Source organism: Oxyura jamaicensis, chromosome 1 (assembly GCF_011077185.1).
Source record: "Oxyura jamaicensis isolate SHBP4307 breed ruddy duck chromosome 1, BPBGC_Ojam_1.0, whole genome shotgun sequence".
Taxonomy (NCBI): Eukaryota; Metazoa; Chordata; class Aves; order Anseriformes; family Anatidae; genus Oxyura; species Oxyura jamaicensis.
The window spans coordinates 2,359,519-2,377,376 of record NC_048893.1 but is presented as its reverse complement, the minus strand read 5'-3'; the positions used below and the strand labels follow the sequence as shown (position 1 = coordinate 2,377,376).

The window sequence follows — 17,858 nt, the reverse complement described above, 5'->3', positions numbered from 1 at the left end:
TCGTGCCTCAGAGGACCAAAGGCTGTGTTGCCACCCGTCCTGCTTCACAAATCTCTTTGGGGTTGGTCTTCTTGTCTGAAGGCGAGTGCCCGGTGGAGCCAAATCGGCCATGGACACTTCTCCTGCTGCCAAAGGACATGGCACAGCTTGGGTTTGTGCTTTTTGACCCGCTAGCTACCAAACCAGGGTGACTCCCTGAGCTCTGCCTATCGAGGATCGGTGTTGGTGGACGTTAACCCTTGAAACACGTCTGGGCTTAATGCTGAGGCGCTGCGAATTGGCTCAGGATGAATCCAAACACGTAAATGTGCTGGGAATTAAACAACATGGTCACTCAGACACCATCCTTAGTGTCCTGCTACGGAGGTAACCTGCAAACTGCCTGCAGCAGCACACCCCATCCCGGTTCCAGCAGGAGGGATGGAGAAGACCCGACAGGCAGAGGCAATGCCAAGAAACCCGCTCCAACTTTCCAGCTCTCTTGTATGGCCAGCAGCCCAGAAGATGCCGCAGTCCCTCTCTGGAAGCTGGCTGAGGTGTCGGTAAAGCATGGATGAAACTCTGACAGTCTGCCACCTCCCTTCTCTATGCGCAAAACGCTCCTGCGGGCTGCTGGCGAGGTGCTGCTGGAGCTTGGTGTCGAGCGAGCAGCTCGGCCACCGTGCCAGCAGCCTGGCCGGGTGCTCCAGAGACCTCCTCAGGAGCTGCAGAGCAAACCCAAGGGGCAAAAGTCCCCCAGCGCCAGGACAACAGATGATGGGAGATGGCTGGGTGCAGCTGGCCTTGGGTAAATGCGTGGCCATGCCGGTACCTGGGTCGGACCCTGCTCTTGGCAATGTTGATGGACTCAGACCCATCACAAATATTTTGCTTCAGGAGCATTATATCTGTCCTTAGGAGCCCCAGCATGCTGGGTGTTGTCCTGACACCCCTGGCACAGCTCAGAACCAGGTGAGATATCTACGTGGCTTCCCTGAAGCATCCTTAGAGCTCTTGAAGTGAAAATTCAGCTCTCCCATCTTTCTTGACTGACATGGCCACCAAACAGTTAAGGTTTTGCAGTGAGTTTAGCCTCCCATAACTGCAGACGTGATCCCACGCCTGCGTCTCAGGAGGGGAGCCCTCCTTTCTCTGCAGTCTCTGGTTGAGTTGTGGCTCACCTAACAAGCCACCAGCCCACGCCGGTCCCCAGCTGCGGTCTCCGCTCAGCGGCTTTGCTGTTGCAGCGCCTTCCACCTGGTTTTGGTTTCCGTACGCCAGGCCGTTGCTTAAAAACGCCTGCAAGCGTTTAAGCGAGCGGCGCCCACCACTCGGCTTGCAGACCTGAGCGTGGCACTGCTCACCAGCACGGGGCTGTCAGCCCGGTATGGGGCAACATCTGCTCCCGCAGCCCCTCGGCCAGCCGCTCTCCATCGCGCTCTTCCAGCTGCATCACGGAGCGTGTTGAAGGACGAGGGGGATTTTTTATTTTTTTTTTTTTTTTTTGCATTTTTAGCCCGTTTGAACGTACTGCGGCTTTGATCCCGGCTGCTGGGTCAAATTAAAAGAAATCCAGGAAGTGGCCAACGCAAAGGTCGGGTTTTCCATCTGACTGCTCGCCGAACGTGTTGGCATATGGTAAAGGAATAAAAAGTACGCAGATGCTGGAGGTTCGTGTTAGCACGCCTGCGAAATTTTAATAATATTAAGGGCACGACGCACATTTAAAGTGGCTTGTTACTCTTATGTCCTGCAGCAATGTAGCGGTGTTGGTTTTCCTTTTTTTCAGTTCAGCCGGGGGCCTGCGCAACAAGCTCGGAGAGCCAACTGTTGCTGAGAGCGAACTTTTGAACCGCTGCGAAAGCAAAATGTGCTAAATTGCTAGAAAAGGGGAAAACAAGTGGATGATGTTTCGTGTCATCTGCAATCTGGGAAGCTTCACTTCTTTGGACTTCCCAAGGAGAAGAAAGGGATAAGGGAAACAGTTCCTGCTTTAAACATTGCGATCCCTGCAACAGATCAAGGCACTAAGGCTCAGTAAAAGCCTTCAGTTGTCTGAGGGAGCTTTAAAACAAAGTCAATTTAATACGACCAGCTAAAGAAATGATGCTTGCAAGGGGCCTGGTCACTAATGAGGATGGGTAGAGAAAAATCCCAGCATAAAGCTGGGAATGGCCCCAACCCCCAGCCCACGGGGTAGTGCCCCACAACCGAGGCTGTGTTTCTTGGCCGTAGCCTCTAGAAGCTTTTGTGCCCTGCTTTCAATAGCCCTGAATAACTCCATCATTCACCCATTTCACGAGGCAAAGAAAAAAAAAACAACTCTTCAGATAAGAAAAGCCCAACATCAGCCAAGGGGGAGGGGGGACACGAGGCTGGCTGCTTCCCCACGTGCCCCAGCCTCCCCCATCCATGCCCCCTTGGCGAGCAGACCTCCAAGAATTTTGTTGCCCCCATTGGGCCAGCACCAGCCCCCAGCTCCCCACCAGTTCCCACCAGTACAGGCACACCAGTTGCTCCAGTTTGCTGCGTTGATTCGTTTTCCCGTCGGGATGCTCTCCAAGCCAGATTTTGGAAGAAAGAGGTTTTCTTCCTGCTTTTCCCAGACCGAGAGGATGAGTGCACACCATACCCTCCAAAGGAGTCCCGAGCCTCCTATCCCGATCATAAACACGGGCGCTCGATCCCGCAAGGTGCTGCTTGCTTTCATCTCCCCCTGAACCCAACGCAGGCTCCCCGACCCACGAGACGAGGGATCCCAGACGGGAAAACAATTTGACAGATGCTTGCCCAGGATTACGAGTTTCCAGTCGCTCGGAGCAGTGCCTGCACTGGCGGGGACGCAATCAGAGGCAGAACCTGCCTTCAACCGAGAAACTGCCTCCAGTAAGTGGGCTGGTGGGATGGAAGGCAGTATTTTAATCTGTGCACCTGGTGCAGCTCTGCAACGAGATGAATGAACCTGCTGCTGACTGGCAAGGAAAACTTCGGGAAACAATTCTTCCATTTCAATTCCCCCTGCTCCGCGGCGGGGGGAAGAATGGGTCTTAATTCGAGAGGAATTTGGGGCCGTGCGTCGGCATTTCCCATGCAAAGAAGGAGAGGCTGGAAAGGCTGGGAACTTGCTCAGAGGCACTTAACTCCGGGATTTCACTTCCCTCCCTCCATCGAGAGCAGTGAGGAGTGTGTCTGTGCACATGGATGGCCGTGAATGCCAGGTTTGTTCCCAGGCCCCAACGATCTGGTCGCAAGCCAAGCAAAATGTCTCTTGTTCTGAATTTTGGGCAGGGTTAACCCACGCCGTTTTGCTTCCTTCCTTGCTGAAACGAAAGATTTCTGAAGGGAAACGGGTCGGGTAAAACAAAACAATTTGCTCTGTCTGAACAAACAGATCTGTTTCCCTCTTTTATTATAATCCTCAAAACCAGTGTGCCAATTATTGTGCCAATATTACCCAGTAATGTTACAGCTGGTTGGTTTATTTCAGTGAACTTTGAAGATGAGCTTGATTTCAAGAAGAATAATTCAAAAGTTTCATTCCCAGATTTCTGTGTGGACAGCAGCCAGACCAAAGATGCTCTGCAGTGGATCTGCTTGCTCCCAAAGCAGAGAAACACACAGAAAATATAAATGAAAATCAAACAAACAACAACAACAACACAACTGAGGAAGTGGCACGTGGAAAAAAATAAAGAATAAAAATTCCAGCACCACCCAGATGACATTTCAAGGTAGGAAAAGGAAAATACACGGCCAGAAACCGAGGTGTGTGGTAGCCCTAACCTGAAGGCACATCTCTTAATCCATGACAGTAAATCCATGAGTGCAGCAGTTGCGACAGCTCGTGCTGCTCCCCACCGGCTGACACAGCGAGAGGAGAGCTGGCATTTTGGAAGGTGGCACTACTTTCCCCGAGCCATCACCATCTGGGCTGCTGGAAACACTTCTTCTTGGATCCACTGTGCTTACTCATGTAGTAACAAAGCTCTGCCCAGGTAATTCAGATGCAAGGAGCAAGATCTCTAGTGGGCATCCTCCTCCCTGAGTTCTGTTGGATTTGTGCTTGGGGTGGGTTGAGAGATGAAGGGGAAATCATAGTTTGGAGAATGAATGACACCAGGACGCTACCATGTAATTAGAAGCGTCCCAGGCAGATGCAAGAGGAGGTAATCAACCACTGTATTGTAAGTGGTATCATCAGCCATGTAATTATTATTATTTGATTCCTAGACTGCAGTGGGTCTCCTCCATCACGCGAGGTGCTGTACAAAGGCAATCAAAATTTGCAGTCCTTCTTCAAAACCACTTACGGCTCTTGTAGTTTGCTTCGTGCCACGTAGTGCCACCCCAAAAATCACTGCGTTGCTGTCCCGGGCCAGCTCATCCCAGCCTGGAGCGTGCCCATAGGGAAAGTACCTGGGAATCCTTTCCAAGAGCAGGACGGCATCGAGGCAAGGTGTTAATAAAGTGTCGGTGCCTCCTTCGCCCGGAACCCTGCGTAGCAAAGACGGTTGTGATGTCAAAAGCAGATGGCTATGTCGTCAGGGGGGAGGTGAGCTGCGCAGCAGATGGGCACTTCAGATACAAAGATCCCTTTCATGCAAATTGCCCCCGATGATATTTTTTTTTTCCTTAAATTACAGAGAGAGAGAACTGGAGAAAACATCTGATGTGTGAGCAGTACCGTCTCTAAATAGAATATTTTCCCATTTTCCCATGACGCTTCAGGAGGTTTTTAAGCTCCAAAGTGTTCATTTAACTCCTTGAGGCTCTAGACATTTCCTTTGCACCGGGCTGCCCTAATATACCACACACTCAAAATCGCTCTTTTTCCAAGTTTATTTCTAGAAAGGCAGACGTTTTGCACCTGTTTACACACAAAACTTAATATAGAAGTGATTTTTTTAGTAGCTTCCCTCCCAAGCTCCTCCAGTTGACTTGCAGCCAACACACGCACCAAGCTTGAAGTCAACCAGTACGTACCAGTATGCCAGGTTTCAAATGGGTACGTTATCTTTGTACGCTATGCATTATACTTCAGGGAAGTACATTATCATTTTAAACAGCACAACAAAGCTATTTTCTCCTGTCAGAGCACTTGGGATACACAGGCAGACAGGAAAGCTCAGTGGATTCAGCAACAAGTCACTCCTGCACGCCACATTCATGCCCTGTTTATAGCGGTGTTAAGGGAGGGGAGAACCAGGAACATAAATGAGAATTTCCAGGTTGCTGTAAACTACAAGCTCTAGAAGATCACTTAATCCAAAGAGGAAACGTACATAATTCTGGGGTGAAAAACAAGAGTGACTGAAAGGGTATTCAGCATCGGAAAATCTCACGGGTGCTTGCAGGATGGCTGAATGAGCAATGGAAGGAAGGGTGTACGCAAAGTTACTTATCACTATTATGTGTTACTACTACTATGTGTTAAACACACTCCTGTGCGCCCAGAGAAGGGAAGATGTGAGCTGTCTTTCTCCTGATCTAGAGCAAGTCCCGAATGCTTGGTCTTTCTCCGGAGGATGGCAACAGGCAAGGCTTGGGAGGGTGTTTGTAGGACTGCAGAAGTAATACAGGTAGAAGTAATTTAAAAGGAAGGACAGAACAGCCTCCCTCTCTCAAAAGAGCCTGCCAGGACCATAAACTGACAGTGATAAATATAGGTACTTACTTTGGGCAAGGAACCTCAGCCCTCACCGGCGCATTTGCTGTGAAAACCGGAGCAATCGGCTCTCCCAGCCCCAACGCCACGGATGCCTTCGGCTCCTTCCTCTGCCTGGTCCCTGCCCCTTTGCTCTCCCTGCGATGCACAGGCAGGGACGCTGCCATCCACCTCCTGCCCTGGGCATCGTGTCATCTGCCGTGCTGAACCGCCTTCCCCCGGGACCCTGGAAGCTACCATCTGAATGGGGTCTGCGGATAATGAACCCTCAGCAGCCAGGAAATAAACAGCGGACGGCCTGTACCCCCAGCTGCACCCAGGACCCCGGTGACAGCTCGCTGACAAGGGTGACAATGTTTTCTGATCCTTTGCCTGCGAGGTATGGTACTGTCAGGCTTGAAACAGCGGGGAGCCGAGGCTGCGAGCGCCAGGGAGCATCCTGCATTCAGAGAGCACTTTTATTCCACCCCGGACCCAAAACGGCAGCCTGCACGCCCGCTGCTGCCAGCACCGAGGAGGAAAGGGCAGCAGGCTGGGGAGATGTAGGAAGAGAGAGGGACAAAAACGCATCCATCGGGTGGGCCAGAAATTTGGGACACTTTGGTGGTCGCATTGCTTGAGCTGCTGGATGCAGAGACCCTGGGTAAATCCCCACCGACAAGGAGCATTGCCCATGCCAGAAGTTCCTGGCCCAAATCGCCGCTCATTTCTTTCCCTGCTGGCTCTTTCACGGCCTCTCCCACTGCCATATCGCCGTCCAGAAAGCCACATCGGTAGCACACGAGGGCATGGCCAGATGTGGTGTAGGTGCACGTCAAAGATGCAACCTTCACCTGGCTGGAGTTGGTCAAAGCAATGGCCTACAGAGCCCCAGCACACATCCACTGGGCACCCGACCAGGCAGATGCTCTGCTGCCATCCTCCTCCTCTGTAGCCAAACTCAGCTTTTCACAGCGATAACCACACCTTCAGATGTGAATGCACCTGAAGATAGCTCAAGGGCTGGCTACTGAAAAGGAAATAATAGCTGGGACTCAGTCCTTGAAATTCACATCACAGGCATCACTGGTGGCAGTTGGGATGCTGGATTTTGGCCCAGGACCTTATCTCTGCAGTGGCCAGGCAAATTGTCTAGTTCATGGCTGAAAACACCTCAAAACAGGAGAACAGGAGATTCTGGGGCTCTGCTTTGAATCCATCGTAGCTAATAGCAAAACCAACACAGACTTGCCTCAAAGACAACCTGCTTCTTATAGAGACAGAGAAAGACTACTTGACTTAGGAATTTTTACTTTTCCACCCTAGTTTTCTACACTTTATACAATCCACCTTTTTTTCTCATTCCGAGATTTTACCATTCCTTTAACAAGAAATGATCCTAGCATAGAAAAATGAAGTCGCACTTTCATGTTGGGAGAAAAAAAAAAGGGGGGGGGGGGGGGCCAATCGTCGTCTTCCTTTCACCCCACTGAGCTGTAGATACTTAACATGGTGCTGAGTTGGGAATTAAGTCACCTTGGGCTCCCCATCAACAGAAAAGACAGGCACCTTCACGGAGCAGCTGAGACCTGAATTACCTTCTGGAGTTTGTAACCGCGGAGTAACTGGTGAGTAATTCCTTAGCAAATTCAGCACTGCTTTCATAAGGGTCATGGTGTAAATGGGCTTAGAGAAGTCGTCCGTGTCGTCTCCCAGTGTCTCGGGATCACCAACTACCCGGCAGCAGCCTCCGCTAGCCGCCTTTGAAAGCACTGCTGCAGCATTTTACCCGGAATAGTAACAGCAGCTTCACCTCTAAAACAAAAATACACCGAAATCTCACTCGGCAGTCCCATGGCAAAGAGCGCACTGAGAGCGTGTCAGGACAAAGACAGCATTATTCCCTTCACCGTTCGAAGATCAGGTCTCTCCAAAATTAACCCTAGAAGCGTGGAGCTAAAAATCCCCTAAAATCTGGGAATTTTACCTTCCAATCGTTTAACCATGTTGGTTGCGTTCTGGCTTTGTCTTCCGTCATGCCCATCTCATGTCTGGTATCAACCACCAGATCTAATTAACAAGATTATTTTCAGTTATTTTAAGGAGACATCGGAGATAGTTCACACAAAACAAACTTCACCTGCGTGTCTGCAACAAGTTACCCTATAGAAATTTGATCCCAAGAGTTGCCTTTATCCAGCTGCTAATGGATGTTTAGCATGTGAGAATCCGTATCTCCCGAATTTGGAACATAATAAGCCCTCTGTGAGCTTTTCACGTAAGAGATATCAACTGGAAGTAATTCAGAGAAGTTATTCAGCAATTGTTTGCAACAACAAAAGAGCCTGAAATGGATTTACTGCCTGTTGACAGCCTGCACGCCGCGCTTGTACAGCTCCCCACATCGACAGGGGAGCTCCTGTCTTGCTGCTTTGGGCTGGGCTGGGCCGGAGAGGCGAAATATCCGAACTTACCATGAGAAAACTAGCCCAGCCAAACCACCGAATCAAACTACCCACTCTGGAACCAAGAGCCAGGTAATGAAATAACAAAATGCTTTTATTGATGCATTTGTAGGGCCTCGTGCCTCTGTAGGCTCCATCGCAAGGCGACATTCACTCCGTGAACGTGGTCCCAAAATCCACCAGGGAAAGCCAGCAAGACTCATACGGGACCAAACACACTGCGAGGTGATTTATTCCTCCTCCCATCATCTACCAGTGGGATGCACAGACACTGTCCTTCGAGCTCGCTTCCCACATCAGCCAGCACCCCAGCCGCCCCGGTGCAGGATTCAGCCAATTTTACGCCGGGTGAGGAGTATCTTAGTCCAGTACCTGACTCCCTGGCAGCTTTGAGGTGTCACCGTGCACCGATTATGGCAGGTTTTGAGCAGGTGCAGCACCGCTTTTGCTTTTCAAGGACGCGTTTTTGCCTCTTTGGTGCTTCAGATCTGAAGTGTTTGTGGGCTTGCTGCCAGCACGCCGCTGTAGCCTGGTGTAATGTCCCCTGCTCTCCTGCCCCCCGCCAGCAAATGCCACTTCTCTTCTGAAAGGCCCCTCTGCGGCAGGCGAAAACGGGGTATAGGCTCAAAGAGATACCCATGGGAAAAGATGGGGAGGGAAAAAAATATCAGGGGCTGCTTCCAGCACCCGCTTTTTGTGTTAGACCTCGGAGGAAATGAACCCAGGGCGTTCCTTATCAGAGGGGAAGGATGGGGAAGATGAAAAGTGGGAGACCCCTTTCCTCCCATCCTACAGGGCAACCCCTCGCCGGTCCCTCATCTGATCTGGAAAACCCTCCTGGCTTAGAGCAGAAGACAAAGGATTTGTAAGGGTGGTGTGGCAAAGCAAAGGACCTGCGTGAAGAGAAGGAAAGATGAAAAAAAAAAAAAAAAAAAAAGTGAAAAATAACCAGAATCAAAAAGAGGAGGGAAGAATAAAAGAACTCCTTTGCTGATCCACAGCTGAGCTGGGCAAAGTTTATACAAGATAAATACGGCTGACATTACAGAGCTATGGCTAATTCATTTTTCTACTTGTCACCACTTTGGATAATTGGCCTACACAACAAGTGTAGGGAAAGGAGGTTGGCTTTTCTGTCTCCTTTTCCCATCCTGAGAGGTACAAGCAGGATTAGCCGGTGTGTTCCACCACCGATAAAACAAAGAGACTGATCCACACCCCTCAGTCTTTAATCTGGAGGGGTCAGCTATGAACTGTACATGTGCTAGAGGATGAAAAGGGAGAGAAAGCCTTAAAATATGACCTCACTTGCTTCAAAAAGGGGATGACTGGTCTTGAAACTGCCACCAATTTTATGTACGCTACATAGAAAACGTTGGCTTGGAGAGTTCAGAGCACAGGGAGAAACCAAGACATGGGAGAGAGGTTGGAAATCAGGCCCACACATGCAGAAACCATAAGACAATTTTAAAAAATGTTTATATTTATAATATTTCAAAATTTATTGATTTGGGGGGCCTGATTCATCTGATTCATGATTTCAGACCCTGAGGGGTTTCACAGCAGATGACTTCAGGAAGCCACTGGCTTTCGGGGCTGCTTCATCCCATGAAATGTTTAGTGAGGCAACCATCGCTTCATCTAGCTTTCCTCCTCTAGACCAAAAAATTGTCTCCAAGTCACCAAGAAAAAAACAAAAAACAAAAAACTTTTCTCTGATCGTGAAAAAAAAGCATCTTGTCTTTAAAAGGAATCATCTTCTACCTGTGTGACCATTCTACCAGCGAATGCTATCCACTGCACACCTGATTTCCTCCATTTTATCACAGCCACAAATGAGCTAAAACCAAAGTCTACGGGGTAATGCATCTTTGTTTGTTTGTCATTTCAAAACCTTCCCAGGGAAGGAGCAGCTTGCAGCGAGAGCAGCGGCGTGCAACAAGTGCTGTAGGAGCGTTTTGGGGGGACATTGATGTCCCTGTCCCCAAAGGACACCGCAGAGAGAAGGATGCTGTGCACGGGAGTGATGGAGGGGCTGTAAGGAGGCCCTGGGGCAGAGTGACCCAGGTTTCCCTCCCCACAGAGCAATTCAGGGGTGCATTGCTCCTCAGCACCCGGAGCAGCTCGCTGCCCACCCCAGTGCCACTGCACACTGCTGGGAACTCCCTTCCCTCCGACGCCGTGCTTCCCTTCCCTCCCCATTTCGGCTGACTCCTCCTTTCTTGCCACTAATTAATAAATAACAATAATCAATAGCACAGGCACGTCCCACCGAGGCAAACCCAGCATGGTTGTTTCTGTACGAGGAAGGGCTGCCTTCTGCATCACCTGCCAAGCAAGCACTTGCTGAGCCCGGGGTCCCAATTTCGGATCTCAGGTGCTGCCGAGACAACCCTGAGTCCAACCAGCCAGGCTGGATTCAACTCAAACACCCATTTCTGGAAAGATTTGCTATTCACGGGTGGAGAACGAGAAGTTTCCTCATGAGATTATTCTGTCCCAATAGGAAGACGATGACTTTTTACTGCTCTAAATTAATGTGTTGGTTTTAATGGCTTGGGTTTTTGTTGGTTTGTTTGTTTTTCCAGACGTATATCAGTGAAATACTCAGCTCCACCAGGCAATGTTCTGTTTGGCAGTGGGATCGTGGCACTCGTCCTGCTGGGTGTTTCACGGGAGGAGCTGCTGGGCTGCATTCACCTGCCGGGGGTTCGACAGGGAAATGAGGGATGGGGGAGAAACCCTGCACCAGAACCAGGGAAAGGCAAGGTAAAGTGGAAGGGGAAGACCCAAATCAGGCCCTGGTGCATATCGTATTTCCTCAAGAAAGCGGAGCTTAAAGCCCAGATCTGGAACAGGGTAGTACAAGGAAAAGCACTGCAGGATTATAAAGAAGTATGACATACATGCAGCCCTGGTCCCTTGGATCTGAGAGATTCCACTTCCCCATCTCTTGTCTCTGGATCTAAAGACACTTTAGGCCCAAGAAAATTTGGAAAATTTGTCTATCTTTAGCTTTGGGAACGGGCAACGTGGGAACTGAAACTGCAGACTTGGGGGCTGAGAGGGGAAGCACAGTATTTAGCGGATTGATTTTGGTTTTCCTTGGACCTTTCTGCCCAGGATGCCAAAGTCTGGGGTGTCAGAACAAATTCAGTGGGCCAGATGAGTATTCAACAGGCAGTGCAAATACAAATTGTGTGCTTCTCGAGACCTAGCTTGAGATTATCATCAACAGGGAAGAGCATTTTGAGGTGACGAGCATGCCAAGCGCGTGCTCTTCACCTCCCTGCAGTTTTTGCCCTTCCCCAGCTTTTCCCTTCCCTTTTGCCTGCCGTCTCCCCCTCCCCCCCCCATCCCAAATGCCCAATTTCAGCCATCCATCCCCCACCCCTTCGCCATCCATCCCCGAAGGATGGATGAGCTTGCCAGAGCAATCTGGCCCTTGCCGGAGAAACAGCTCAAAGCCGGCAGCCGGAGAGAGCGCGGCAATCGATTGGACACGGGACATTACGGGGCTGCGAGCGCGGCCGGGGTGAGAAAGTGGCAGCTTTGTGAGGCTGAGCACACGTGAAGATTACGGCGTTAACAAAGCTCCCTGAAAACTGATCAGCCTGCCCCTAGGTAGACGGGGAAACAGGGCTGGGCTGGGGGGGGTGAAGGGGATAAAGAAGCAGCAGCGTGAAGTCGCCGTCTCCCCCCCTCCAGTTTACAAAGGAGCATCGCCAATGAAAAGTCGCGGAGACACGAACTGCCACCTGGGACACGGAGCCGTGGCATTGCTCTTCGGGGCTCTGGGCCAAAATTGAGCTCGATCGGTGCCAAAAGAGTAACCCAAGAATGAGTCGGAGCTGGTGGAGAGGGTTTCTTGGCTTCAGCTTGGGCATGAGAGCGGAGCCGTGCCAGCTGGGGTGCCAGACTGCGGGGCTCAGAAGGGCTTAGGCACCTAAACCCATTAGGTGCTCCAAAAAAATGTGCCCTGTCTGATTTAAGGGTCAAAATCAGTCTTTTTAATTCTTTTCTTTTTCCTGAAGGCAGCTTTGAGGACCTCTGCTTACCATTGTTCTTAATGAAAAAATAACAGTAACAACGCGTGAGTACAAAGGGCCTTTTCTGTTTCTGCTGAGGCTTTTATCTCGATGCGTTTTAGCAAGCGCTGTATCAAAATCACTCCTCCCAGCACCAAAATTCAGCCATCCCCGGACCGCCGAGCAGCAGCTGTGTAGCAGCGTGCGATAAAGCTGCGCAGCAGCTCGGGACGGCGAGCGAAGGAGAGCCCCGTGCGCAGCTGAGGCTGACGTCCCCCTGCAGATCAGGATGCTGCCTCGTAGCAGATGGGTCGAGCAAATAGTTCAGCAGCAAGAAGCATGCCCGAGCATTTAGCATCTCGGAAAAAAAAATGTACCTGTGGCTGCAAGCTGAGCCCGTGCTCGTCTGTGGGTTCGCAGGGGATGCTCCTGTCTCCGCTTTGCTCATGGGCACAGGTGGAAGTGCAGTGCACCCTTCCTACATGGCCATGTGTTGTCTGCACAGCTCGTGTCATGGAGGTGAGCAGATTGCTGCCCAAATCACAGAATCAGAATCATAAAGGTTGGAAAAGCCCTTCAAGATCATCTGGTCCAACCACCCCCCTACCACCAATGTCACCCACTAAACCATGTCCCCAAGCACCACGTCCAGCCTTTCCTTGAACACCCCCAGGGACGGTGACTCCAAAACGAGCCCCTCCGTAGCATCTCCAGGCTGACCACATCCTAAGCGTTTGGGTCTTTTTATGCCAACAACTCTGCAAGGAAAGGAAGTGTTAAAGCAGAGGCACAGGAGAGGTCTAGCAAGCCCAAAGGACTTAGGGATTTACGTGGTTATCCCAGCACTGGAAATCCAGAGAACAATTTGTGGGACAACAAAGTGTTTGAGACATTTTTGGAAACATCCTAAATTTTTTGGAAAGCCTGAAGATCTTCCCAATGAACAATGGAAGAGGGCACCAGGAGCTTCTCCCTGATGCTGGAATAGAGGTGGTGAGCAGGGAGGGGCAGTGATGGGAAAGCTAAAAGAGGATGGGGATAAGATAAAGATCTTAGGCATCAGCCTAAGGGAGGCATCAGCCATGCACGAGCAAGGAGAAGCTGCAGTTTTTGGGCCCGTGAAGGGGATGGTGTAACTGAGGATAAGGCTGGGGAAATCAAGTTTTAGCAGTGTGGATGGATAGGAAAGGTCGTCTCTCTGAACCTGTCAGCAGAAGACAAAAGTGGGAAAAGGTGGCTTGCATCTGCAACCTTAGGAGAAGGTCTTATCCTGCACTGAGCTACAGTCAAGGTGATGCCGTTGTCCACAGGGACTAAGGAAGGTCAGGCACAGAAAACCTGGAAGAGAAAGCAGCTGCTTTGCAGGCTGTGCTTCCCTGCTTTGCATTACAGATCCCAGCCCGGGATGTCTTTAGAGAAACTTTCCACGGCCAAGAAAAGAAGCAGCTGGAAAAGAGGGAACCTGCTGAGGTGTGCTGTCTCCTGTCCACGCTTTGGAGCAAACCTTCCCTTTACTGGAAAGGAGAGCGAGCATGTGGAGCCCCGTTAGAAAATAAAAAGGGGCCAATTCCCTCATATTAAGCCTGTTATTAGGCTCAGAATCAAATTAAACCACAGGGCTTTTCACTAGCAAAGTGCTATTTTAAGGCTTATTAGACTATATTAGGATTGGCATAAATTTCCACTGACATAATATAGGCCTTTAATTGGATTTAAGGGCGAGGAGGCTGCATTAAACTAAAATCAGTCCTCACAGGGGGAAATTGGGTATTCTCCTCACACTCCTCTGCTTTCCCTTGGCGTGAATCCCAAGCAGCCAGGCAGGCTGGGTAACCCATTCAAATCCAGATGCAATTGCTTAGAGTCTCCTATATCAATCTGATAAGCGAGCTGGCTGCCAAAACGTTAACACCCACCCACCGCCGCTAGGTAGCCACAACCCCACTGCCACGGCCAGAGCTCTGCTTCGCTTGTAGCTCGGGCAAAATTGGCATTTTCTTGGACACGAGTTGCCTACGGCACTTCATAAGCAGCGTTTGCCCGCAAAAGGTTACGACAATAGAAATCTCCAAGCCAGGACCTTGACTTAACCTCCGAAGAGCCGAGGGCATCAGAGCCACAGGCGATAATGAAAACATAACCCCGCTGCTCCTCCCCGTGCTGGAGACGGGACTGGGGAGGCACCCTAGGAGCTGGGTTTTGTTCCTGCATCCCCTGATTAGACACGGGGGGCCCTCGGGAGCTCGGAGGTCAGGGGCTCTCCCCACTCTCTCCATGGCATGCCTCCTTCCCCAGAGAAGCTGGCACCAGCCCCGAGACTTGCAGAGACAGGTCTTGCACTCATTTCGTGCAAAATTGGGAAATGCGGCGGGTTTTACACCCACCAGTCCCCAAGTCACTCTCCACTACAGAAGCAGAGCTACTACAGAAACTGGTAATATATTTTTTTTTAATTATTTATGTGCTTGTGTTTCTCCAGTACTTCCCATCCCACAAGATACACACAAGATCGAGAGGGAAATAACAAAACCCACACAAATGTTGAACGGGACGCGCCGCACCTCAGGTTCAATCAAGGCAGGGATTGAGCGATGGTTCGTCCTGTACCCTAAGAGATGTCCCTTACTGGGCACCTAATGCCCCACGACTGGCTCCCAGTGATAAGGCTCCGTCAAGGGACATCTGAGCTCTTCTGAAGCCCCAGAACACAGACAAAGCTTCCACTATGCAAAAAGTTGCTTAAGAAAAAGCCTGAGGGTTCACGAAGTTGTCTTAGTTTCACGGTTTTCCTGAGAAGCTGCTTGGACGTCCATCCTAATTTTACAGACACAACTCCTGGATGCAGTTTGGAGACTTTTCTCTCCCAACCCAAGGCTTCTTGATTATGGGGCACCCTGTGAAACCCCCTGCCCCTTCTGAACCTACCAGGCCCCACGGACACCAGATCCACATGGTCATCATTAGCGGAGAGTTAAGAAAAACAAAGAGCTCGCTGCCACCGTTAGCAGAAACTTCAAGGATGCTCCCAGGTGGGGATGAACGTTTTTGACAAGTCGATTTTAGCAGAACATTTTGGTATGGCACTTTCCACGTGGGGGTGCCCGTCGGCAGGGGGGAGCGGGCTTTTATTGGGGTGTGCGCGGTGAGATCTGATATGTCACAGCTCTGCAGCTGCATCCCATTAGCACAAGCATTTAGCTGCCCAAGATGGTGATGTTTTTCATCCAGTGGAAAAAAAAAAAAATAAAACACACAACTTTATTCTTTTTGTGATAGTTTCGAGATTACTTCAAGCTGTATCTATGAAGCTCAGAGCGGCCAAATAGGGTTAATGGGTTCGGGGTGGTGACACGCCACGTCCCTTGCAAGTGACTGAGGTGGGCACGGTGTGTCCCTAAAATCCCAGCTCCCTCACACTCATGCAACCCAATCTGAAGTGCTGGGGCTCTACCTGCCACACAGGAATGCCTTGGCAGCCAGTAAAAGCCACAGGAGAGCAGCTTGAGCTGGACAGATAGCTGCGATTACACTGAGATCTCAATATTCAAGCAAAGCTTTAAGCGTATCTGCTCGAAGAGCTCATATGGCTTCGTTGTGCAGCCCCTGAGGGAACACAGCCAGGGAAGGAAAAACAAGGCTGGGAACTCCGACGAGCTGCCCAGTATCAGGAGTAAAGCTGGCTTTGCTGGCAGCAAAGGGAACTGAGAGGTGAAGATCTACTTAAGCAGCTCTCCCATATTCGCTTACCTCGCCTGCGACCAACAAAGCGATCTTTGTAATATAGGTATCGTGGAAATCATGCACCCGCTTTGGGGGGTTATTTCTCAGTGGTTGTAATTCCTTTTTGTTCCAGTTCGGACTGAGAAAAGTCTGTTTGGGAGGTTTAGGAGTTTTTGGTGATGCGTGGAGCTCCGCAGATGAGCCACGGATGGGCCACCCAAAGGGCCCAAAATGCTCTAAAGCCATTTCTGCCATACCCAGGCTCTCACGTGAGCCTTTTCTAAAACCCATCCTCATGAAAAGGCTGCTCAGCCTTCGGCCTCAGCCCCACACAGCCCCACGCCCCTTGGACCCAGTGAGAAACAGGCAATAGAAATAAGACGAGCAAGCACAAGACTGGAAGCAAGCAGGAGCTGGCTCCTCGGGGCTTTCCTATTTTAAAGGCTCCGCGTGATTCTGCACTTTCTGGCTCCAGATGGGACCCAAATACCAATGGATCAGGGAAAATGCTGTCCTCATGATATTTCTGAAGTAGCCGAAGTCAGGGAAATTCTAGACAGGAGATGGATTTTCCAGCTGGAAAGAAACTAGGTCAAACATTTGAACTTTTGGATGCTTAGCTGTAATAAACTTCCCCCGGCGCTGGGCTGCTCCTAGTTATTGCCAGCTGTGCCAGGACCCGTCCAGTCCTGTCAGAAAGCTAAAGCAAGAGGGGGGATATGATTTTCTAGTCCCACTGCACTAACAGACAGTGTTGGGAGATGCCTTACAAATGCATTTCTCTCCTCCTGTGCCCTTGGATATGACCTTTCTCAAGACGATTTCACAGCAGCTGTCTTCTGCCTCGGCACAAAAGAAAACAGAGGCTGAATATCGAGAAACATTTCTGCTAGTCTGCGGGCAGGTCCCTCCGTCGATATAGGAGGAGTCCCATTGCTTGAGGCACTTCGAGTTAGACCAAAGCTCTTGGGAGTCTTTGCAGGGAGACAATCTTGCCCCAGCCTCTGGAGAAGGCCCCGGACCTAATGAGTCTTCTCCGTGTCTGATTCCTCTGATCCTCTGATTAAAGAACCTTGCTAGCATTTGCATATGAATCTGCTTTTATCCAGCCCCCGATGCCAAAACGTGTAGGCAGGCAATTCGGGAGATGATGTGTTTATGTAACTGTAAACTAGGTTTATAGGAGTTTAATTAGTAATATTAATAATGTCACCTAAGCTTAATGATACCAATTAGAACACAGTAAATATTGCTTATTGGATTACAAGTAGCAATGTTGAAAGATGAACTTTCATGCTCAGTCAAACTTTCAAAACATATTATTTAAAAAGAGAGATAAGGCGGTTTACTTTTTACATGCGGGCAGCTCTTTTAATCTCAAAAAGGGATAATTATTGCAAATAAATATTTGCAGACGGGAGACGCTGTCCCATTTGATGTATCATCATCTCGCGTATCCCCGGTTTTGCTTCCACGCGGAGATGTTACAGTGGGTTGTCCAATTGCACCAAGTGTAAAACACCTTTGTGATGCCCCAGACAGGTGATTCTGAGCTGCTGTGAGTCACAGAGGAAGAGGAAGGATTAGACATCTGCAAGAGAGGAAGGCCAAGATCACATTAATCTGCTTATGATGGGCTGTGTTCTTTTAGGAACTGCAGATGCAGAAGACGGAGAGTTAGGAAAGGCCCTTCAGGTCATCTGGGATGGGCTTTTTATAAGACTTCCACTTTGGCCCCCAGGCATCTAATGAAGGTGGCAGATGGAAACAGTTAAGACAACCGAGCACTGTTTCAAATCCTATCACCAACACAGCCCCATCCCTCCCTAATGCAGGATTATCCTTGGCAGCATCCTGCCTCTCAGGACCGCACAGGTGCTGCTAGGTATTTTCGGGGCCTGGTGATTATGTTGCGCTTCTCATTCCTGTGCCTAGTGGATGAATACACTCTGGGCGATCTGACAATGATCTGAGTTAAAATCTCTGGGATAGGATCCTTATTCTACAAGGTGATGTAACAGA

General features: G+C 50.0%; 1 protein-coding gene across 9 annotated transcripts in view; it reads right to left on the bottom strand.

Annotated features, from left to right (window-relative positions):
- PLXNA4 (plexin A4) overlaps positions 1 to 17,858 on the bottom strand; it is a 407,314-nt gene that overhangs the window by 239,959 nt on the left and 149,497 nt on the right. Inside the window, exon 4 of one of the 9 annotated variants that reach the window (XM_035315938.1) lies at positions 17,104 to 17,427. The exons of the other annotated variants lie outside the window; for them this stretch is intronic. Coding sequence (XP_035171829.1) covers positions 17,281 to 17,427 — 147 coding nt within the window. The 3' untranslated portion in view covers positions 17,104 to 17,280. Of the gene's footprint in view, positions 1 to 17,103; positions 17,428 to 17,858 lie in introns of those variants that run through there. 9 annotated transcript variants of the gene reach the window in all.